The sequence below is a fragment of the Haemaphysalis longicornis genome, unplaced genomic scaffold (genome assembly GCF_048455015.1).
Source record: "Haemaphysalis longicornis isolate Haplotype H1 unplaced genomic scaffold, Haemaphysalis longicornis Haplotype H1 scaffold_12, whole genome shotgun sequence".
Taxonomy (NCBI): domain Eukaryota; kingdom Metazoa; phylum Arthropoda; class Arachnida; order Ixodida; family Ixodidae; genus Haemaphysalis; species Haemaphysalis longicornis.
Window position 1 is genome coordinate 55,831,977 of NW_027526225.1, and position 25,151 is coordinate 55,857,127.

General features: G+C 47.4%; 1 protein-coding gene across 1 annotated transcript; it reads left to right on the plus strand.

The window, feature by feature from the left end:
- Positions 1-4,628: 4,628 nt before the first annotated feature.
- On the plus strand, positions 4,629-23,489 carry LOC144161619 (nucleoredoxin-like protein 2). The gene is made up of 3 exons (XM_077692253.1): positions 4,629-4,637; positions 22,613-22,716; positions 23,285-23,489. Exons 1-3 carry the CDS (start codon positions 4,629-4,631, stop codon positions 23,424-23,426), a joined length of 255 nt encoding a protein of 84 aa, XP_077548379.1. The 3' UTR covers positions 23,427-23,489.
- The last annotated feature ends 1,662 nt before the right edge of the window (positions 23,490-25,151 follow it).

Consider the following 25,151-nt stretch of genomic DNA (forward strand, 5'->3'; position numbering starts at 1 on the left):
GTGGGCCCCAGCGGCTCTCGACGACCGTTGCCACCCACTTGACCAATGAAGTGAGTACACTTGCCGGCAGTTCACTAATCAGTTAAGATCCGCTGTCATGCCAGCTCGGAACATTCGTGGAGGGGAAATATCGGAAAACTCCCAAATTTCGGGGCTGGACGTTCCTTAAAGTTACGCAACACAAGTAATTTGTGAGCAAAATTAGTGTGGCGGGGGCAGTTTCCTCGTGGCACGACCAAGCAAACGTCGCGGAATTACAGTGCATGGCAAAACACCCGTTACTGCGCCTTTTCTCTTTTAGGAACGAAGCCCCTTAGCGGCTCGGGCTGTTGGCGTCTCATGTCGTCGTCGTAACCGTTGTGTCATGTGGCCACGGTTCTAAAGCGTCAGGACACTCGTTTACGTCTCGCGCTAGCACGTAACGCGTACTAAAAAGAATACCGGGACGCCCATTTGCGCCTCGCGCTGGAACGGTTCCTAACACGTACTAAAAAAAAAAAAAACACCGGGACACTCGTTCACGATTCGCGCTGGAACGCTTCGTAACGCGCACTAAACACTGAGACACTCGTTTACGTTTCGCGCTAGAACGATTCGTGCTTCAAAGACCAGAGACTTTTACAGCAAAGCTGTATAGCTCTGCCCCTCAACGTTGTCATCTCCGTTGGCAGAAACACCAAGGCGCGAAGAATACTTATACACCGCATTGTTCGCTCCCCCCCCCCCCCCCAGGTTTCACGTTAGGGGAGATGGCTCGTTTTTTTTTATGTGGATGACCAGCCAAGCTGAGGGGACAGAATTTGAAACAAAAGTATACGCACTCAGGGTGACACACTTTTTCCTATTACAGGAAGGACCCCGGCCCTTACTGTAGCATGCAAGCCGTGCTGCTGTGAAAATTAGCGGCGACCGCACCACTAATGGTGCGTGGCCGGGAGAGTTAACGTTGCTGCCTCAGCGGACTCCGCTTCGCCCCACGGCGGATGCCTCCTTCGGTAGCAGTCCCCTATAAAATAAACGCGCACACACGAACGTCTAGTGCTATGGAACGCCTCGCGCTTCAAAAGTACGCGGAGCCTCGAAACCGTGGGCCTCAGAGTGGAGGGCTACCGCCACCCTGGGGAGCTGGATGATACGAGCCATGCGCGTGATAGGAACGCGGACAAAGGCAGGGCGCACTCAGAAAAATAAGCAAAACCCTAACTTAATACAGCCTCGATGTCAAAGAAAGTTTATTCCCCAATGAGAAAGGGGCCTTGGGCAAAAATCCAAACTGCTTCGTCCGTGTATATATATATATATATATATATATAGGAATGGCGCGATCGGATAGATGTCAGCTTCATAACGCGGGGGACCACGGCAATTTTCTTCAGAGGAAGTTGGCTTTCCTGCAGTGCGTTTCGGTGTTGACTACAGACATCAGTGCGGGGTTGAAAGCTTCGCTGTAAAAAACCCACAAGCTCAGTTTCCTACGGCCTCGGTTCTTAAGTGTGCGTGCAAGGTCATTAAAAACCGGTGGTGGCCATTGCAAGGTCACTGCAAGGTCATTTTGTCGAAGTGTCCGCTATGGTGCTTGAAGACGCGTGACGTCCTGACAGGATGTGACGTCAAACCGGATGCCGTGTTAAAGGCGAGGTCCAGCGATCTAGTAAATGGAGACGGTTAGGCAGGCGGTCGTATTTGCGGGTTGCGGGGCTATGCAACAGGCTCATCGTGGGACGTAAATACAGGGCGCAATTGGCATTTCAAACCATTCGCAGGCAGGTGAAATGACCTCTAATTGCGCGGGTTTTTCCTTTTATAAGTTGGCGTTTATTTGCGGCAGAAGCTGCGAGGCGCCGCAAACGCGGAACAGCCGCATTTCCAGTGAATTTTCTTTTGTGTGTGAGCATGAAATTCTTCTCTCGTTTCAGAATCTGTCAACTACATTCGGTTCACCTCGTGACGGGCAGTTGAGGTCCGTGAGGCGCGAAATCTTCGCCTTGGATCTCCTGCGCACTACTTTTCGTGCGTCGTCCATAGAATGCAAATAAAACGAGAACCCTGGTGGACTCCAGACGTCAGTTCCTGTGGCTCTTTTCTGCGCTTAAAGATGAATTAAGGAAATCGATAGTAGAAAGACTTAATATATACTATATAAAAAAACGCCATTGACTTTAAAACACCAATATGAAACCACGCAGTTCCATCACTCGAGACACTTAAGTCGACTTACGTGCTTTGAAGGGGAAAGCCTGGCTATAGACCAGAAGTTTCCCGAGTCGGCCATTTTGCGGCAACCGGTGCGCCAACTGGCGGGCCTTTCTTGGGGACTGCGCCGCGAGCAGACGACGCCGCAGTCACACGCTGTTGTGCCGTGCCGCGCGTGGAATCGGACGTCCCAGCGGCATCCAAAAATCGGTAAGTGTCATTTATTTGGTATGTCAGCAGCGCGAAGCTTAACAGTGATTTAAGGAGAACGTTCAAAACGTCCGAGAGCTGTCAGGTTTGCCCATAAATTCCGTTCTCAACCCGCTAAGGCGGCGTGCCACCCTACGCACACTTTGTCATCACGGGGGTTGTCGGTGAGGCGACGTTTCGCCGCGCCAGCAGGACGCCCGACTTTTTATCCCCAATGATGATTATTTTCTTAATTCTGGGCAGGTTGCCGTCATTACCTTTACTTTCGACGTAAAGAATCTGCTCGTCCTGGCGTCACTACGCCGTTGTTGGCTGCAACAACAATCAGCGTAAGCGCAAAGTGCTCATACAATAAACGTGCGAAGTGCACCACGACAAAAGAAGTGTTTGCATGTGCGGAGTCTATTCGCTGCACAAATTTCCTGCGTTCCTTGAGAGAGAGAGAGAGAAATGACCTGTATTGATTCGTCCTGCGAGAAAGGTGCGGGTCAGGCCACGCAGGGCTTCGCCGCACCTCGTCTAACTACCTGCGCTAGGTAGCGGGCGGAGCCCGAGGCGTTGTGCCCGGCCGGCCGCGCGGGTTACTCGGATCGCCCGCGCCGTCGCCGTCCGCTCGAGTCCGCCGCGAATGAGTCGTCACGCTGAATCGGAAAGATTTCGAACCTAGCATATTTACGAGGGCAAGTACGGTCGTACGCTGATTTTGGAAGCACTGTTTATTCACCCTCATGCTCAATCCTTATCGCACATTTCTGCGCTCTGCAGGCATTCTCTGTTCATTTTATTGACGGGAAGCGAACAAAAATCAACCCGACACATATATGCTGCAGCACGGGTACGCGAAAAAGGCGAGCCGAAAGCGAAATAGTAGCGTCGCGGTGGCGGAGCACGCCCGGTCAATTGCTGTTGTGTAGGCACAATTGTGTAGGCACATGGGCTTTTTAGCGCCTTAAAATGCGTTTTATTTGCAAAAAAAAAAAAAAAAAAAACCTTACAGGCTCCCGTAGGGGCATAGCGTAAGGGGAAACAAAAATTACGCCATGTTCCCGTGGGGGGAACCCTGAGGAGGATGCGAAGCAGCAGTGGAGGTTGGTAGGTGTGTAAGTATATAGAGTTGAAGTTTGTAGTGTGAGTAGAGTTGGTGTGCGGTGTTAGAGTAAGGAGACGCGTGGGTAGGGTGGTATGAATGTTTTAAATTGGCAATGTAGGTAACGTCTAGTTGTGGTTGTCGTTTCGCCTTGAGCATGTCTGCTTTGTGGTCCGTGAAGTGTAACGTCAGTGGACGTTGCAGTAGCGGTTCCTGGCGTTGGGGCTGATGATGTTGGTTGTACTTGCGTCAGCACTCACGTTGACGGGGATGTTGTCACTGGCGTTGGCATCGGCCCTCATCCTAACAGCAGCGCGTAGCAGAACCGGCGAAGACGGGGGTTGGAAGCAGACTGAACGGCGCGCAGCGCGTGTGCACACCTGGTTCATACGGCTGGTATAGAATGGAGGAGAGACGCGCATGCGCAGTGGAGTAGCGCGCAGCGCGTGTGCACACCTGGTTTATACGGCTGTTTGTACGGCTGTGAGGAGGAGAATGGAGTAGAGACGCGCATGCGCAGTGGAGTAGCGCGCAGCGCGTGTGCACACCTGGTGAGGAGGAGAATGGAGTAGAGACGCGCATGCGCAGTGGAGTAGCGCGCAGCGCGTGTGCACACCTGGTGAGGAGGAGAATGGAGTAGAGACGCGCATGCGCAGTGGAGTAGCGCGCAGCACGTGTGCACACCAGGAAAATGGAGGAGAGACGCGCATGCGCAGGGGAGTAGCGCGCAGCGCGTGTGTACACCTGGTTTATACGGCTGTTTATACGGCTGTGAGGAGGAGAATGGAGTAGAGACGCACATGCGCAGTGGCGCGCAGCGCGTGTGCACACCAGGAGAATTGAGTAGACGCGCATGCGCAGTGGAGTGGCGCGCAGCGCGTGTGCACACCTGGTTTATACGGCTGTGAGAGGAGAGGGAAGCGTGCTCGTTTCGTCGCGGCCCAGGAAGACACCGCCAACACTGTCGCTCCAGGAGAAATTAAAGGGTGAGACACCACCGAGTGTTCAGCAAGCCGAGCATGCGCAGTGGGGGTGTGGACGGCGCAACAACAACAACAAGGGAGGGACATAGCCCCGACCATGAGATGCTTCGCATGTAAAAAACAGTAAAAGCAATACAACAGCAACTAAACATAATATGTACCAGGTGAGGCTAACACTGCATTTCGTACACGAGGCACAAAACACAAGGACACAATATACTGCCAAGACGTAACTATAGATTATAAGGCGCAGTCCATACACAATACAACATAACAAAATACTCCCTAAAAACGCTTCAGACAACAAAAATTCGGTGAACAATTTAAGAAAGCAAACTTAAGAAATAACTGCTTACACGGTGATGCAAGGAGGCATGGTTTGATATGGAAACCATGTTATTGGGGAAATCATTCCACAGACAGATGACAGGTGGAAGCGCAGAACTATTGAAAGTTAATGTATGACCGAAAATGTGCGAGTAACTGAGATTCTAATGCAAACGGTTTGACATGCGGAAGGGGCGACAAGAGGAAGGGGTGACAGCCAATTACCATAAATGTACTAGTGAAACAAGCACATATAAGTGCAATGGAACGTCGTGTATCAAGTAACGGGATGTCATTATCATGTTTAATCTGGGTTATAAGCTATGAGAATTCTTATAATATGAAGAAATAAAGCGTGCCGCTCTATTCTGCACGGCTCCAAGCATATTGTTGAGATATTTTTGGTGAGGGGACTATACAGGGCCAGCAAATTCCAATTGAGGACGGACAAAAGTAACGAAGGCCAGCTTTCTTACCCTGTTAGGGGCATTTTTTAAGTTTCTTCCTAAGTATACCACAATGATCGCGAGGCCCTGGCGCAAATGGTGGTGATATGGGAAGCCCATGATAGGTTTGAAGTGAAGGGAACACCGAGGTATTTATATGAAGTTGCTTCAGAGACGGGAGAGCTGTTCAAAGAGTATGTGAACTTAGAATCGGCATGCTTGTTGATGAAAGAGATCACTTTACATTTAGATTCGTTCAGATGCATTTGCCAGGTCTTGCACCAGCCTGAAACATTAAGAGCTCGTTTTGAAGAGCGATGTGGTCGTTAGAGTGGGTAATGCTACGATATAATATGCAATCGTCAGCAAAAAGACGAATGGAAGATGAAATGTCTTTTTCGTTAATATTGTCACGTGACAACGCGGAGATGGGTAGTCAGGAAGGAGGTGTATTTACAAAGGACACCGTAGCCACCGGCGAAAAGACGGGTTGATGGCGCAAACCAAGCGGGAGCTCGGGCTTCGACTACTTCCTCTTCATTCCGTTGGACATCGCCCAGCGTCTTTCCACTGGAGCACATACCCCGATAGGGAGAGATTGCCCCGTGTACGTTTCTCGGGAATCTGTCCGAAGTCTGTGACACAACTCCCCCGCCGCAGAAGCACCGTCCCGGTGCCTGTTATGAAGGAGGAGCAGTAGCAGGTAGACTCCGTCGGTGGTACGGCTTGAGGCGGCTCACGTGAACGAGCTGAGGTACTGAGTGCCCAGACGAGGTCAGAGGCAAAACAGGCACGATTTCGTAGGTGACGGGGGTGACGGCACGCTCGACGCGGTAGGGGCCAGTGAAGGGGGACATGAGCTTCTCAGACAGTCCAACTCGGCGAGAAGGGGTCCACAGAAGAACCAAGGAGCCAGGAGCAAAGTGTGCAGGGCGGTGACACTCATCGTATCGAGACTTCTGGGATGCTTGCGAAGCCAATAGTCGTTCTCGGGCAACCTGGCGCGCCAGTTCAGCGTGGGCGATGATGTCACGAGCATATGCAGTGGTCGGCTCAGTTGAAGGCGGCAGGGTGGTGTCGAACGGTAAAGTAGGCTCACGACCAAAAAGAAGGAAGAAAGGAGAATATCCAGCCGTGTCGTGCCGGGAGGAATTATAAGCAAATGTGACATAAGGTAGTGTAACGTCCCAATCTCGATGGTCTGTGGAAACGTACATTGCAAGCATGTCAGTGAGCGTTTTGTTGAGCCGCTCAGTAAGGCCATTTGTTTGAGGATGGTATGCAGTCGTCAGTTTGTGCTTTGTTTCACACGAGCGGAGAAGGTCCTCGACAACCTGTGACAAAAAGTACCGGCCACGGTCCGTGAGCAACTGTCTCGGAGCACCATGACGCAGGATGACGTCCTCCAGGAGGAAATCGGCGACATCTGTAGCACAACTCGTTGGGAGCGCACGGGTGATAGCGTAGCGGGTGGTATAGTCTGTGGCTACCGCAATCCAACGATTCCCGGAGGAGGACAACGGAAAGGGGCCTAAGAGGTCTAAACCAACACGATAAAATGGTTCGGTGGGAATGTCCAAAGGTTGCAACTGGCCAGCGGGACGTAATGGAGGCGTCTTTCGACGTTGGCAAGGATCGCACGCCGCGACATAGCGACGGACAGTCCGGTAGAGCCCTGGCCAGTAAAATCGTCGGCGGACGCGGTCATGAGTGCGAGCAGCGCCAAGGTGGCCAGCCATCGGGACGTCGTGGAGCTGGCGGAGGACATCCGAGCGAAGTTGCTCGGGTACCGCCAGAAGCAGGTCAGGTCCATCAGCCCGGTAGTTGCGGCGGTATAGGATACCATTCCGCAGCACGAACGCGTTCAGAGAAGGGTGCGTTGGCTGTGATTGGAGACGGTCGATAATAGGCCGAAACGTCGGATCACGGCGCTGGTGGTCCCCGATGTCTTTGAAGTCCGACAAAGAATAGACGCAAATATCCGTGTCGAGCTCATCAGTGGGAGGCTCGCCGACGGGATAACGAGATAAACAGTCGGCATCTCTGTGCAGTTTACCGGACTTGTACACAACTGAATAATCAAAGTCTTGGAGGTATAGAGCCCAGCGAGCAAGCCGACCTGTGGGGTCTTTCAGAGAAGAAAGCCAGCATAAGGCGTGGTGGTCGGTTACAACGGTAAACGGCCTGCCGTACAGATATGGCCTAAATTTGCCGACGGCCCACACCAGAGCAAGGCATTCACGCTCGGTGATTGAGTAGTTGCGCTCGGATGGAGACAAGAGGCGGCTTGCGTAAGCTATCACCCGGTCGAGGCCCGCCTGTGTTTGGGCTAGCACTGCCCCTATTCCATGGCCGCTGGCGTCCGTGCGGATTTCCGTCGGAGCAGAGCTGTCAAAGTGAGCCAGGACTGGCGGGTTCGACAGGTGGCCGATGAGCGCGGAAAAAGCCGACTCGTGCGCTTGGCCCCAAGAGAACGCTGCATCCTTCTTAAGAAGATCAGTGAGGGGGCGAGCGATGGCAGCGAAATCCTTGACAAAACGGCGGAAGTACGAGCACAGCCCTATAAAGCTGCGCACGTCGTGCACTGAACGCGGAATAGGGAAGTCTTTAACGGCGCGTATCTTCTCAGGATCGGGTTGAACACCGGTGGAGTCGACTAGGTGGCCGAGAATCTTGATTTGGCGGCAGCCGAAATGGCACTTTTTGGAGTTCAGTTGCAGACCGGCTCTACGAAAAACACCCAGAATGTCCGAGAGACGTTGCAGGTGAGTCTCAAATGTGGGCGAATACACAACGACGTCGTCAAGGTAACAAAGGCAAGTTGTCCACTTGAACCCGCGAAGAAGAGAGTCCATCATCCTTTCGAATGTGGCCGGCGCGTTACACAGTCCGAATGGCATGACTTTGAATTGGTACAAACCGTCAGGTGTTACGAAAGCGGTTTTTTCTCTGTCTTTTTCGTCAACGGCTATTTGCCAGTATCCGGACCGCAAATCGATGGATGAAAAGTAGGAGGCACCATGTAGGCAGTCGAGGGCGTCATCAATTCGAGGAAGCGGGTATACATCTTTCTTGGTAATTTTGTTCAAGTGCCTGTAATCAACACAGAAGCGCCATGAGCCGTCCTTCTTTTTCACCAAAACAACCGGTGATGCCCATGGGCTAGAGGAGGGTTCAATAACATCCCTTCTGAGCATTTCGTCAACTTCCCGCTGAAGGACACCTCGCTCGGTCTGAGACACGCGATATGGGCGTCGACGTATCCCCTGTGTTTATGTGATGCGTCACAACGGAAGTCTGACCTAAGGGCCGGCCGTCGAAGTCAAAAATGTCACTATGGCTGGCAAGAAGGCAGCGAAGCTCGTGAGCATGGTGCGCTGGAAGGTCCGGGGAAATCATTCGTACAAACTCATCTGATTTTGCGAGGTTGTGGTGGTATTCTTTGTCAACTTGGGCTGATTCAAGGGCCATGGCAGAAATCTCGCAGTTATCCAATGGTGAAAGCTGGGCAAGCACTATTCCTTGAGGAAGGACTTGTGTCGAAAGTCCGAAATTTAGTCACGGCAGTGTGATCCGATTCTGGGCAACTGTTACGACCGAAAATGGGAGAGCCACGTGTCGGTCGAGCAACACGGCTGTAACCGGAGAAACGATGTAATCACCATCCGGCACGGGCGGAGACGAGGTCAGCGGAAGATAGGTCACTGCCTTTGGGGCCAGGCGAATGTGCTCAGTGGAACGAAGCCGGGACTGAGGTTCGACATCAGTAGCAAGAGGGCTCGGTAGCTCGAGGCGAAGAACACCTGAGGCACAATCGATTAAGGCTGCGTGGTCCGCGAGAAAGTCCAGGCCGATAATAACATCATGAGGGCACGTGTCCAGGACAGCAAACATAACAGGGATTTGGTGGCCGGCCAGTCCAACACGCGCAGTACACATTCCGGCTACGGTGGTCATCCCACCATCGGCAACTCGCAAAACACGGGTCGGGGCAGGCGTGAGGACTTTCCGTAGGCAGCGGCGAAGGGACGAGCTCATGACGGACAACTGCGCACCTGTATCCACTAAAGCAGTTACCGGGACATCATCGACATGAAGGGCTAATAAGTTCTGCTTTCCAGATCGAGGAGGTAGAGGATTTTCGGGCCGGGTCGGGAATGCAGCATCACCTCTGGGAGCTGCACTGCCTAGTTTTCCGGAGAGTACCGGGCGGCACGGTCGGGAATCGGAGACGAGCGGCGAGGTTGCGGCGATCGGGACTGGCGGCGTTGGGGCGAGGGTGAGCGGTTGAAGCGGTTGTGCACAGGGTCTGCATTCAAGTGTTGGGTATCCGAGGTTGGGGAAGTACGGCGCTGCGCATCGGGAGTGTAGCCGTAGGAGAAAGGCCGAGAGCCGTAACGAGGTGACGCATTGGGCGGGGGTGGAGTCCAGTGGCTCCTACAGTAACGAGCGATGTGGCCAATACGGGAGCAGTTGAAGCATATTGGTCTGTCGTCAGGCGTTCGCCATTCAGCTGGATTGCGGCGGCGGTTACCAAAAGGCGCTTGGGGGCCCATGTGCGTGGTCGGCGAAAACTGTTGGGTAAAAGGAGGATGGGGATGCCCGATACTGCACACTTGATGGATTCCCATGCTTGCCATTTCATTGCGAACGACGGCCTGGATTGCAGCGATCGTAGGGAGTTGGCAGCGATCATCTGCATATGGCAGTGTGGGGGTCGGGACCATCGCTTCGATTTCGCGGCGCACGATTCTGGTAATATCCGCAGACGGGGCGACAGGGTCCGGCCTGCGTGGAGCAGGAGCGGGTAGATGGACGTCATCGCAGGAAGATGTCGCAGCAGTGTGCGGCAGCCGGGCAAATTGGTGAGCTATACGGCGTCCCTTGGCCTGCTCAAATCGCCGGCACTCTTTGATGATGGAGTCAACGGTGGCGCAGTCCTTACATATGAGCAGGTGAAAGGCGTCGTCGGCGATGCCCTTAAGGATGTGACCAACCTTGTCCATTTCTGACATTCCTGGGTCAACTTTGGAGCATAGGGCCAGAACGTCGTGGATGTAGGCGACGTAACTTTCAGTGGATGTTTGAGCCCGTGTTGAGAGCTCTTGCTTTGCCGCAAGCAGGCGACCAACGGGCTTCCCGAACACCTTTCGAAGCTCTTCTTTGAAAACATCCCAACTGGTTAGCCGTGCTTCATTAGTGTCAAACCATGTCTCAGCCGTTTTCTTGAGGCACAAAGCAGCGTTGGCGAGCTTAAGGGTGTCGTCCCATCTGTTGTGAGCACTCACACGTTCGAACCTACGGAGCCAATCTTCTACATCAATGTCGTCCGTCCCAGTGAAGTCGCCGGGGTCCCGAGGGTGGGACACAACGATGAACGATGAAGGGGATCCGGGCTCATTGGCAGGCATCGCGGGGCCTCGAGCGATGCGCCCACTCCGAAGTTCCGTGTTGTTAAGAAGCCGCGCTGGCGAGAGGTACAGGAAACCGGAAGTCCAGCACCTCCACCAAAGATGTCACGTGACAACGCGGAGATGGGTAGTCAGGAAGGAGGTGTATTTACAAAGGACACCGTAGCCACCGGCGAAAAGACGGGTTGATGGCGCAAACCAAGCGGGAGCTCGGGCTTCGACTACTTCCTCTTCATTCCGTTGGACATCGCCCAGCGTCTTTCCACTGGAGCACATACCCCGATAGGGAGAGATTGCCCCGTGTACGTTTCTCGGGAATCTGTCCGAAGTCTGTGACAATATAATTTCTGTATACACGAAGATTTCCCTGAAGTCATATCCGTCACGGAAGCGACCCCAGTACGAAGCAAGTGGCCTGTAAAGGGTGCACCCCTGCACACAGAGTCATCTTGCAGGGAAGCAATCTTTAGTACTAAAGAGTGCGTTATACTTAGAGTTCGTTTTCGGGTTCTGTATTTCAACGCGAGAGTGTTTTATGCCCCGATACACGAAGATTTCATGCCGTCATATCCGTCACGGAAATGACGCCAGTACACCTTCTCCGAAGCGACCCGCCAGCAGGACGTCCCTCGCCAAGCACACTCACAAGACAGCCACCGACCCGCAAATCATGCTCAGCTGCAGAGTTCGCTGCACATTTCATTTTCGTTTTACCGATTTCTGTGACAGAGGAATCGTCATGATGATGATGATGATGATGATGATGTTGACGATGACGACGATCTCAGAGGAATCAACCACAGTTTTTCTAGTTTTTTGAGTCGATGGTCTGCAAGGACTGTACTCGCTTTAAAAGCGGGGCGTTCGTTGCACCCCCTTTGCGAGAAAAATTCGCGAGCCATGCCAGACAAGCCGATAAACGCAAACAGTGCCCAAGCAGCCGCCGCCTCGCTACGTCGGCTGAGCCGCCAGAGGCCTGTACACAGCGACACCGCTGTGGCGTTGCGCTGCTGAGCACGAGGACGCGGGTTCGATTCCCGGCCGCTGCGGCCGCTTTTCTGATGGAGGCGAAAAGCAAAAGCACCCGTGTGTACGACATTTTGGCGCACGTTAAAGATCCCCGGGTGGTCAAAATTAGTCCGGAGCCCTCCACTACAGCGCGCCTCATCGCCTGCGTTGAGTCGGCGCGTTAAACCTTACAATAAGTAAAGCAACCAACCTCACCGACGTCACCCCTGCCCACACCAGCTCTTTTGTACTATGTCCTTCTGACGCGCTGTCTCCCGCATTCCAACGGCAAAAATTTTGGCCCACGTGCCCTATACATTGCTAACGCAATAAAAAAAAGTGAAGAAAATGAACACAACTCCTCCGCGCACATGCCACCCACGTGCAAATCTGATGCGCCAACGTTTTAAGGTGGCGTCACAAACACGTGCACAATCATCCGCCGATCACGGGAACACCGCCGGACGGCAGAATGAAGCATGTGTAGGACGAAGAAGGAATGAGAAACGGATGTTATATATATATATATATATATATATATATATATATATATATATATATATATATATATATATATATATATATATATATATATATATATATATATATATATATATATATATATATATATATATATATATATATATATATATATATATATATATATATATATATATATATATATATATATATATATATATATATATATCTATATATATATATATATATATATATATAGGTGACAGCCCTCATTCCCCGCGCTGGGTAACCTTCAAGGGCATTTGGAAACCTAGCAATGAAGGAACTAGTTGCAAAAAAATGTTGCGTGTTGTCTAATATTGATAATCGGTATACAGCGCATAGTTCCTGAAAGGCGTTATTCCCGCAGCTTCCTTAGTCATCCGCGTCAGCAAAACACAATAGCTCAGTAATCTGTACGGACTTATTGTACTTCCCTGTATTATCTATGGGATTCATCGTTCGTGCGAGGAGCTGGGGAGGTCGTTCTGCTCTGTCTCAACCTTCAGTTTAGATATTTCTTCGGTCTGCAGTTGTGCCTTCAAGCAGTAGTTGCGCCTCTCCCACCGGAGCTCATTGTTTCCCCTTAAAAAAAAGCTTGTGTAAGGGCGAAACATTACTACAAAAACACTCGCCAGTGGTACTAACAGCTTTGCAGGCGACAAAAGCCGAAGTTATCTGAACCACGCTACACTTGAACGGGACTTGACACATTCGTGTGCTTAGCTGACACTCTTAGCAAAAAGCATTTCCGCAGCGAACTGCTTCGGCTATGACTAAGAATGCTCTGATATAAATGCTCTGACTAACAATGCTTTGACTAAGAATGATGAGCTGATTTGGAAGGTCCAGGGCACATCCGCTACCATCCCCAAAGGACCGGTTGCTGATAGATTCATTCCTGTATGACAATCTGCCATTCTCTCTGACATAAAATTCCTGGATTCCCTATGCTAAGAGAACTGCCGAAGGTTCTGAGCACCAAAATTCCAATATTTCAGGTATTCTGATATTTCCAGGTATTCTGATAAACCAGATATTGTGATATATCAAATCATGGAGCGTCCCAAATTACAAACGCACTCCCCCAAGTGCTTCCGTGAGCGTCGAGTGCTGTTTTCTCGCGAACTTATTAACTGAAATGAGGTACAACTTCAAGCCGAAAATAATTGAGACGGGTCTGTCTTGTTACGGCTTTTCAACTTTTCTTTGGTTGCCGAGTCTACCTCATATGACTAAATCTGTTTAAATAGCAACTCTTGTGTGGCTAATTTTCACGAAGAAAATAAAATTACTTTGCCGCAGCACAAGATTGCCCGCTGTGTTTGCTGCGAGCCAAAAATTGGTCAAAAATTATGCTGCTGAATTAAATACGAATTTAGCCTACATGTGCCTGAACGGCAGTTAGCCTAAATGTCTAAATGACACTTTTCAGTGCCTGTTCTAAGCGCCTAAAATCTTGATTTTTCGTGCCTGAATCGGTCTTTAATAATACACAGACGAGTCCCCAGCCGCTTTCGCGCCCAGTCCTTATTTCACCACAGTGGCTAAAGGGAACAACCACGCCGTAGGCCTGCAAAGGAGTAACTCCGGACACCACTGGGGCATGAGGACCGACTGGGCGTTATTATTATTATTATTATTATTATTATTATTATTATTATTATTATTATTATTATTATTATTATTATTATTATTATTATTATTATTATTTTTGTTGTACGCTGATGATATAAAAATCTTTAGAGAAGTGCGTAGTGTTCAGGACTGTAATTCTCTTCAGGTTGATATTGTGTCATTCCATCGTTGGTGCACCAAAAACGACCTTATTTTGAACCCTTCAAAAACTAAAGTTGTCTCCTATAGTAGAAAAACTCAACAACTGCAATACCCTTATGAAATTGCAGGCACCACACTGCCGAGGGTGACCGAAATTCGGGACTTGGGAGTACTTTTTGATTCGCCTCTGACTTTCTCTTCCCACATTGCACAAATTACCCGTCGGTCTCTTCGTTGTCTGGGTGCTGTTTGCAGGTATTATAGAGTGTTTAAAGGTCCGCTTCCTCAGGTATTCTAGAGTGTTTAAAGGTCCGCTTCCTTTCTTAAAGTTGTATTCGGCTCTCTGCTTACCTCTTCTTGAATACGGGTCTGTTGTCTGGAATGGAACTTGCAAGTCCAATAGTGACCGTATCGAAAGGGTTCAAAATAAGTTCCTTTCTATCTTTAAGCACCGCTTCCGTCATGTGCAAGACGACGCAAACGGCATCATGTCTCTTCTGAAAAGCATTCCTTCCCTTCGGTGTCGACGAATGCGAGCTGATATTATCTTTCTCTATAAACTTCTTCATGGTAATATTTTGTGTGACGATTTGGTTACACTTATCAATGTCAATTTGCCAAATAAACTTTTCAGAAAATTTCCAGCTTTCAGACCAGTTGCTTTAAATAGCCGACGCTCGTCCATCTGCCGAATACAATGTGCATATAATGAATATTCCGTTCGGCTTGATATATTCCAGAGCTCCTTTACTTTGTTCTCTAATGAGTTGAAAACTGTTGTAGCTTAAGTCCTTTATGTTATTCCAAATTTATGTACCCTATGTATTATGTGCAAACTGTTCTTGCTTGCTTTTCACTTTTTCTTGTTTTGTGTTGCTTGAATATTTGTACGTTTTTAGTGTCAGTGTTGGTAATGCTGAAGCTTTTCCCCCTTTTTTTTGGAACTTCCTAATACGTTGTTAGAAAACCTTGGCTATATACGTATATTCTATGTCATGTTGATTAAATATTTGCTTGTATAGTTCCTATTTTTCACATCTACTGAACGTTTCGCTGGCCGAGTGGCATGGCTTGCAACACTAAGCCTGCCTTTTCTTTTTTGACTTTCTGTTCTTTTTTTTTTTCCTTTTTTGCTTTCTAAGATTTCTGTAACTATTTTTACTTTATTGTTTATGTCATACATATAGTTTGTATATGTTGTCTTGTCTTAATTGTAGTGTTTTTTTTTTGTATGGTGTACCAGTACCAAGACCCTAGGGTTGTTCCTGGGCACCGAAAATAAAGGTTGATTGATTGATTGATTGATTGATTATTATTATTATTATTATTATTATTATTATTATTATTGTTTTTTACATTCCTCCTGATGTAGCTCCTGAGGCGTTCAATAAGTTAATCTCCTCCATTGAACAGGTGCTTATCACTCATGGCAACCGCAAAGTCCTCCTGCTTGGAGATTTTAATGCTCCTGGCGTGGAGTGGAGCCAGCTAACTTGTTCCCACTACAACCACCACATTGAACAGAAGGGTAATAGGTTGCTAGATTTTTTGGCTTTCACTTCTATGGCGCAGTGTAATCGCATAAAAAATTGCAGTGGAAATATTCTGGACCTGTGCTTTTCGAACTTTGATGGCGTTAGTGTGTTGCACTCTGATTGTTCTTTAGTAATACCGGACAGATTTCATCCTCCTCTTTCTATTTCCTGTTGCCTCCCTTCATTGCTCCACCGTTCCGTAAATTCCAACAACACGCAACCTCATTACGCTTTCGCCAGGGGAGATTATGCTGGGCTGTATGGCTATTTTTCCGCTGTCCCTTGGTCGACAGTCATTGACCACACTGATGTCAATGTACAAGTCGACCGTTTCACAGAGATTGTGCTTTCGGGTATGAAGGAATACATCCCGCAATATTTACCGAGGAGGTTCAAGTTTCCACACTGGTTTTCTTCTGAATTGCGGGATGCCCTGAAACTCAAGGAACGTGCGCACAGAAAGATGAAGCGCTCTGGTGCCAACCAGTTTGCTCATGAATTCCGGCGCCTACGTGCCCTATGTAAAATATTGCACAAGCGTGATCATACTTCGTACCTGGCGTCGGTAGAAACTAAAGCAACTCACCAACCGGGAGCCTTCTGGAAATACATTCATTCTAGATCTATTACAACTAAAGATTCTATTCGTCTTCTAGACTCCAACGGCGATGAGGTTGTCAAGGTGGCCGACTGCTTTGCTCGTCAATTTTCTTCTTTTTTGGGGATTAGCGGTGGTAGTGACAACAGCAGCGCCCCTTGTCACCAGGGCGAGAACTCCGGTTGTTTACAACTGGACGAGAACATCATTCGAACCAGCATCAAGCGGCTCAAGCCCTCGCTTTCTTGTGGGCCAGATGGTATTCCTGCTGCAATCCTAAAAACATATACAAATATATTCGTTCCTGTGTTCACTTCAATATTTAATAACTGTCTCCGGTCGGGAACGTTTCCTCGCTCATGGAAAATCTCTCGCGTATTCCCTGTTTTCAAGTCGGGCCTAAAAACTGATGCTATAAACTATAGGCCTGTCTCGCTGCTTTGTTCTGCCTCTAAAATTTTCGAGTCATCTCTTCATACGGTCTTGTCTTTCTCATTTAAACATGTCCTCATTCCTAATCAACATGGATTTATGCGTGGTCGTTCAACTTCTACGAACCTTGTATGCTTCATGGAGCAGGCTGTCCCAGCAATCGTTGGTAGAAGCCAACTGGATGTGGTCTACTGTGACATGAGCAAAGCCTTTGATGTTGTCAACCACTCGTTATTGCTTGCAAAGCTCACTCTGTTAGATGTACACGCTTCTTTGGTGGGTCTTATACGTTGTTATCTCAAGGAGCGATATTGCTATGTAAGTGTTAACGGTCAAACATCATTTAGGTACAAAGCAACCAGTGGTGTACCCCAAGGCTCTGTTCTGGGTCCCCTTCTTTTTTCCATTTTCATTAACGATGTTGCTTCTGCCATTCAAAATTCTTCTTTTTTGTTGTACGCTGATGATATAAAAATCTTTAGAGAAGTGCGTAGTGTTCAGGACTGTAATTCTCTTCAGGTTGATATTGTGTCATTCCATCGTTGGTGCACCAAAAACGACCTTATTTTGAACCCTTCAAAAACTAAAGTTGTCTCCTATAGTAGAAAAACTCAACAGCTGCAATACCCTTATGAAATTGCAGGCACCACACTGCCGAGGGTGACCGAAATTCGGGACTTGGGAGTACTTTTTGATTCTCCTCTGACTTTCTCTTCCCACATTGCACAAATTACCCGTCGGTCTCTTCGTTGTCTGGGTGCTGTTTGCAGGTATTCTAGAGAGTTTAAAGGTCCGCTTCCTTTCTTAAAGTTGTATTCGGCTCTCTGCTTACCTCTTCTTGAATACGGGTCTGTTGTCTGGAATGGAACTTGCAAGTCCAATAGTGACCGCATCGAAAGGGTTCAAAATAAGTTCCTTTCTATCTTTAGGCACCGTTTCCGTCATGTACAAGAAGACGCAAACGGCAGCATGTCTTGTCTCAAAAGTATTCCTTCCCTTTGGTGTCGACGAATGAGAGCTGACATTATCTTTCTTTATAAACTTCTTCATGGTGATATTTTGTGTGATGACTTGGTTGCACTTATCAATGTCAACTTGCCGAACAAACTTTTCCGAAGATTTCGAACTTTCAGAACAGATGCTTTAAGTAGACGACGCTCGTCCATCTGCAGAATACAATGTGCATATAATGAATATTCCGATCGTCTTGATATTTTCCAGAGCTCTTTGTCTTTGTTCTCTAATGAATTGAAAACTGTTGTAGCTTAAGTGCCTTTATGTCATTTATGTGCCGTATTTCTGTTCCATATTTATTTTATGCAAATCATCATCTTGCTTGTTTGTTTTTCACTTTTCCTGATTTTGTGTTGCTTGAATTTCTGTCGGTTTAAGTGTCAGTGCTTGTAATGCTGAACTTCGTTTTTCCATTTTGAAACTTCCTAACATTTCGTTACAAAACCTTTGTTTTATGTGTATAATCTATCTCCGTCATGTTCATTGAGTATTTGCTTGTGTATTTTCAATTTTTCACGTGCCTTCAACGTTTTTGCTGGCCGGGTGTCATGGCTTCTAACACTAGGCTTCCTTTTTTTTTTGCTGTTTTGCATTCTGGGATCTCTGTAACTATGTTTACCTTATTGTTTCTTTCATATATATGGTTTTCTGTGTTGTGTTGTCTTGATTTTAGTTTGTTTTTATGAATGCTTGTATATGGTGTACCAGTACCAAGACCCTAGGGTTGTTCCTGGGCACCAAAAATAAAGGTTGATTGATTGATTGATTGATTGATTGATTATTATTATTATTATTATTATTATTGTTTGGTTTTTACATTTCCTGGTTTTGCGTTGCTTGAATTTCTGTAGGTTTGAGTGCCAGTGCTTGTAATGCTGAGCTTCTTTCAAAGTTGAAACTTCCGAACATTTTGTTATGAAACCTTCGTTTTATGCGTATAACTTATCTCTGTCATGTTCAGTGAGTATTTCCTGTTTTTCACGTGCCTTGAACATTTCGCTGTCCGAGTGTCATGGCTTGCAACGCTAGGTCTCCTGTTTCTTTTCTTTTCTTTTTTTGCTGTTTTGCTTTCTGAGATTACTGTAACTATCTTTACTTTATTGTTTCTTTCATGCATACGGTTTTGGGTGTTGTGTTGTCTTGATTTTAGTTTGTTTTTATGTATGTTTTGTATATGGTGTACCAGTACCAAGACCCTAGGGTTGTTCCTGGGCACCGAAAATAAAGGTTGATTGATTGATTGATTGATTGATGGATTTATTGATTGATTGATTGATTGATTATTATTATTATTATTATTTTTATTATTATTATTATTATTATTATTACTTGGGGGTACTTTTTGATTCTCCTCTGACTTTCTCTTCCCACATTGCACAAATTACCCGTCGGTCTCTTCGTTGTCTGGGTGCTGTTTGCAGGTATTCTAGAGAGTTTAAAGGTCCGCTCCCTTTCTTAAAGTTGTATTCGGCTCTCTGCTTACCTCTTCTTGAATACGGGTCTGTTGTCTGGAATGGAACTTGCAAGTCCAATAGTGACCGCATCGAAAGGGTTCAAAATAAGTTCCTTTCTATCTTTAGGCACCGTTTCCGTCATGTACAAGAAGACGCAAACGGCAGCATGTCTTGTCTCAAAAGTATTCCTTCCCTTTGGTGTCGACGAATGAGAGCTGACATTATCTTTCTTTATAAACTTCTTCATGGTGATATTTTGTGTGATGACTTGGTTGCACTTATCAATGTCAACTTGCCGAACAAACTTTTTCGAAGATTTCGAACTTTCAGAACAGATGCTTTAAGTAGACGACGCTCGTCCATCTACAGAATACAATGTGCATATAATGAATATTCCGATCGTCTTGATATATTCCAGAGCTCTTTGTCTTTGTTTTCTAATGAATTGAAAACTGTTGTAGCTTAAGTGCCTTTATGTCATTTATGTGCCGTATTTCTGTTCCATATTTATTATATGCAAATCATCATCTTGCTTGTTTGTTTTTCACTTTTCCTGATTTTGTGTTGCTTGAATTTCTGTCGGTTTAAGTGTCAGTGCTTGTAATGCTGAACTTCGTTTTTCCATTTTGAAACTTCCTAACATTTCGTTACAAAACCTTTGTTTTATGTGTATAATCTATCTCCGTCATGTTCATTGAGTATTTGCTTGTGTATTTTCAATTTTTCACGTGCCTTCAACGTTTTTGCTGGCCGGGTGTCATGGCTTCTAACACTAGGCTTCCTTTTTTTTTTTTTGCTGTTTTGCATTCTGGGATCTCTGTAACTATTTTTACCCTATTGTTTCTTTCATATATATGGTTTTCTGTGTTGTGTTGTCTTGATTTTAGTTTGTTTTTATGAATGCTTGTATATGGTGTACCAGTACCAAGACCCTAGGGTTGTTCCTGGGCACCAAAAATAAAGGTTGATTGATTGATTGATTTATTATTATTATTATTATTATTATTATTATTATTATTATTATTATTATTATTATTATTATTATTATTATTATTATTATTGTCTAATTTTAAATCCAGCTAAAACAAAGGTTGTCACGTACAGCCGGAAAACCCATCGTCTACTGTTTTCCTACAGTATAGCGGGAGCTCCTTTGCAAAGGGTTGAGGAGATTAGGGACCTCGGGGTTCTTTTCGACAGTACCCTCTCTTTTTCTTCTCATATTAGGCTCATCACCCGGCGAGCGCTCCGAAGTCTTGGAAATGTGTGTCGGATTACAAAGGAATTCTCTTCTCCAGATCCATTTCTAATGCTATACAATGCAATATGTATCCCCCAGTTAGAATATGCTTCTGTTGCCTGGAACGGCATCTCCAAATCTAGTAGTGAATTAATAGAACGTGTGCAGAAGAAGTTTTTATCCATATTTAAGCACCGTCATCACAATCACAGTCCGGGTCCTGATTCTGACTTACCCATAGTTCCTTCCATTCCTTCGTTGACCTGCAGACGTATGCGTGCAGACCTTACATTTCTTCACAAAATTGTTCATGGTGACCTTTCTTGCGCAGACCTGCCTGCTTAACTGTTTAGAGTTTAGTGTTCCACAGAGGCCCACCAGGTCGCATCGCCCTTTCTTGACCGCTGCGCGCAACTCCAATCATTCTCCTGTGCGCAGAATACAGAATTGCTACAACCGCTTCTCTGAACGCCTTGACATCTTTCAAAGCTCCTTTACAATTTACCGTACTGCGCTGTTGAACACAGTATGTTAAACATCTATGATATCTCTGTCGTTCGTTTTTCTTTTTTTATTGCTGAAATTTGGTTTCTCTGTGGTTCTGTTTAACCAATATAGTTGCCTGTTTTTGCAACTGTTTACTTATCATGCTTGTCTTATCATTTGTCGTCTTACTGTTAAATTTTGTTCTCTGCTTGTTGTGTATTCATTACAATAAGCTGAGCCACAAAGGCATCTTCTTTTTCTTTTTTACCTGTACCCAGGCTCCGCCTGTGCTTTATTTCTGTAATTTTCGCTACTTCAATTTGTGTGTGTCTTGTCGCTTGCTTGTTTCTTCCAATATGTTTCTTGTATTTTGTTTTCAAGTAACTATCCGTGCGCCAGCACTCAGGCCTCTGGCTGTTCCTGGGCACGTAAAAAAACATGATTGATTGATCGATTGATTGATTGATTGATCGATCGATTGATCGATTGATTGATCGATTGATTGATTGATTGATTGATTTATTGATTTATTGATTGGTTGATTGATTGATTGATTGATTATTATTATTAATAATTTGCAAGAAAATTTTTTTTGCAGCCATAACTGCGTGGACACGTTACAGTTTGCGCATGCGGGCTTGCAAACACCCGTCAGGTGCCATACCACGTTTGCGTAGTAGGGGAAACTGAACCTTGATCGTGCTCACGAAACTCAGGCCATGCCCTTCTGCGCGAGGAATCGGTAATGCTGGGCGGATGTGCTTAGGATTGCGTATAAACTCAGGCAACACGGGAAAGGGCATGCTTCTTGCCAGACTAATGCCACTCCGTCTAGACTTTCTCTTCTCGAATTCTACACTGCCTCCGCATTCAGGCATACTATTTGATTCTGCGTTCCTTATGCCCGCTGATATGAATACAGAAAGCAAGAAGCATATATATGTCAGTTCGCTGCTGCACTGGGGATGTTGAAAAGGGTTGAAAAGGGATTCGACACTCATCTTGATTTCATCCCGCAAGGGGGCGCATATTGCGCACGCAACCTACTACATCAGTTCTGGCGCCCGACCCCCTTCCCGCTTTGTCCTCAGAGCAGAAAAACCGCAGAAAAGGAGCCCCCGCGTACGATGTGTTAATGCACTGCAACGTGATCTGGGGAGGAAGCGTACAGGAACATTGTTGGATAGTTCTGTGCGGCACCTTCGTTCGACATTCCGTTCCCTTCTTTCTCGAAACAATATCAAGTATTTCTCTTCTAATGCGTGCTCTAATTTGGACTAATACACAAATTGCAGGCGTAGTCGACCATATTGTGACACCTGACTGTTCTGTTCTTATCACACCGCTTTCTTTGCGGTAAACATAAACGTTGTCCTTGTTCTAAGACACAACTCGGGCTACGTCTTTTATATCCGTCTTCTGTAGGTCGTGCGTCACGCAGGGGTAGGAGCAAGTTACCAGACCCACCGATAGAGGGTTCGGTGGTTTCGCAGGGCGGGTTCCTCTCCTTCCCGCAACGAAAAAGAGATAGGAGGAAGCTTCCCGCCACTGACGTTAAGCTGCAGATTCCTTTGCGCGAATGTTTAAGCAGATTTCACGTTGGATGGAACTGGGATTAATTTTCTTTTTTGGTTCGTGTTTTTTTTTTGTAACGCTAAGCCTTTTCATTCCTCTGTCTCAAGTTTTCTTCTCTCCTTGTACGTAACGTAAATGAGCCCCAAAGCCAAGCAATGCGAAATGGCAACATGAAAAAGTTTAGACGCTCAATATAAATTCCTCGGAGTTTCTTAGCAAAGTATGATGCATTGATGCATAACTGGTTGATTATGTAGACAGCAGGTCAGCTGAAAAGCGCTAGACTAATGGAAGTGCTATCCTTGTGTCGTGCAGGTGATCTTCATCTCGGCCGACCGAAACCAGAAAGACATGCTGGAGTACATGCGATCTTCCCACGGAGACTGGTACGGGCTGCCTTTCGACGACCCGCTTCAGGGGTGAGTAAGCTGTTCGTACTGCAACAGTTTAAATTAAATATAAACAGTGGCCAACAATACAAAAAGCTCAGATATTAGTGCCGGATAAAAGACGTTCGGAGGTGGGGGCCTTTCAGCTGCTAAGATTAAACATTTCCCTCAGTGTTTCGTCATCTATTTACTCTTTCTGTGTATAGATGTGCATGTGAGTGAGTGAGTGAGTGAGTGAGTGAGTGAGTGAGTGAGTGAGTGAGTGAGTGAGTGAGTGAGTGAGTGAGTGAGTGAGTGAGTGAGTGAGTGAGTGAGTGAGTGAGTGAGTGAGTGAGTGAGTGAGTGTTGATACTGCGTGTGAGTGTTGATACTACGGGCGCAGGTCCTGTCCCTTCTTATTGTCTTGCCTCTCACACGCAGCTTTTCCACCCTTAGCTTATGTTTCACTTTGTCCTGGTGGCTGGATCGCGTTACAGACGGACGGACGGACGGACGGACGGACCAAAATTTTCTCTCTTAAAGTAGCCCAAGAAAGGCTATCGTCTTAAAAAATATATACTTGAGAGCTTTTTTGCTAACATCCTCTTTTGCCCCGCAGCGAAATAGAGGAACGCTTCAAGGTGGCGGGGGTCCCGACGCTTCTCGTCCTCCGGCCAGACGGCACCGTGGTCAACACCAACGGGAAGAAGCTGGTGCAGGAGTGTGGCGTCAGGGCGTTCCGCGAATGGCTCGACTCGTGACCTTTCCGCTGCCCGTGTCGAGGTGTCTCCTCGCCAGGCTCTCCCTCACGCTGCAGTCGGTGGGAAGCGCCACGGTGCGCCGGAGAACCGAACATTTCGACCGCTTAGACGTGTCCCATGACCTGAAATCCCAATAAACATCTCGCACTGACTGGCCCCTGTTGTGCTAGAGGGCACTGGGTGATAAGTTGATAGAACGTCCTGCTTCCTTCTAACAGCCAGTTGCTTCTTCACTTGGCACACTTCTCTCAAGGCGTTAAGGTAGGCGTTCTTTCGCCGTATGCGCAGACAAGTCATCGTAGCCACGTGGCTAAATTATACCTACGATTACGCATACATTTTCCGACACTACCCCGCTGTCCTGTTCTTACCATCCTTTCAGCGTTAGCCAATTCAACGTGTGCGACCTGTGCTGGCCTTTGAAGGCCCCTCGCAAACTTTGGTCAGCTCGTGTCCTGTGCCACCCTTTTAATTGACCGCTTGAAATTGATTATCGCAGTGCCGAAGGCCGATGGCCGCCAATCACAGTAGTGAGCAGGCAGTTGCCTAAATAGGCCCTGCCTCGAACTAGCCAAAATATGAGACCGAGAGAACGACCCATTTAGGGGCGATTTATTTTTTTCTCTATATTGCAACACTGAAATTTACTTTCGGTTGGCTGGTCCCCTTTGCATGCACTTCATAGAGCAACGCTGCCGGCTTCTACCCCCTTACCCTACTCACAGGTTTCATGCCTCACGCCGACGCCTCAGGTATCAACCCCCGGTGCCATCCAGCTGCTACCACAAACAAAAGTCGAATGTCGTTGGCCGTTGCTAGTGTGCAAGTGAAACGCTGAAGTAGTAGTAGTAGAAAACTTTATTATAAAGTAAGACTATTTAGCTCTCAGATGGTGGTGCCCTTAGTCCAGGGCCCATTTGCTGCTGCGATCCGTCTTGCCCGGTCAATCAGTCCGCGCTGGTCGTCCGAGGCTGAGCTGGAAAGAGCGGCTTCCCATCCGGAGGGGGAGGGGCTGGGTATAGGCAATTGGGTCAGGGTTTGGGGCATTCCCATGTGGAGTGGTACAGGTTCGGGTGTCCTCCGCAGGATGGGCATCTGTCTGGGTACATGGTAGGGTAGAATGTGTGCCGGAGCGAGAGGCTAGGAAACGTGTTAGTTTGTAACTGGCGCCATGCAGCGGCTTCCTCACGGGTGAGTTGCGCGTGTGGCGGAGGAAGTGTCCTACGGGAGAGTCTGTAGTGTTGTATATGTGTGTATCTGAGTTGGATACTCTCTGTCTTGTCTGGTTTGGGTTGGTCTTCCGCTGGCGCCCGGAGGGTGAGGCCTCGGGCTACCGCATGAACGCGTTCATTGCCAGGGAAACACGCATGCCCAGGTGTCCAGATTAGACGGACTGATTGAATCTGTCGGTTTCGCTGCAGGATGTGATAGGCGGTCGGGGTGATACGTCTGAAGAGGGCGGTGAATGCACGTGGGAGGAGTGTCTGTCGACGCTTTCGCGTCCTTGCTTCGTTTGCCGATGAGGCGTAACTAATTTACGACCGCTAGCACGGACTTCCCTCGTCGTTCATCACAGCAATGGCTTCCTTCGCCAGCCTCCATGGCGGAGAACCAAGATTTAGAGTTTGCAAGAGTGCGGCAGACTAGTCCGAGAATGTGCGCGAAATATTTACCAAGATAAACGAAGCTCCAAAGTGATGTTTCGCTTTCAAAGATTTCGGAATT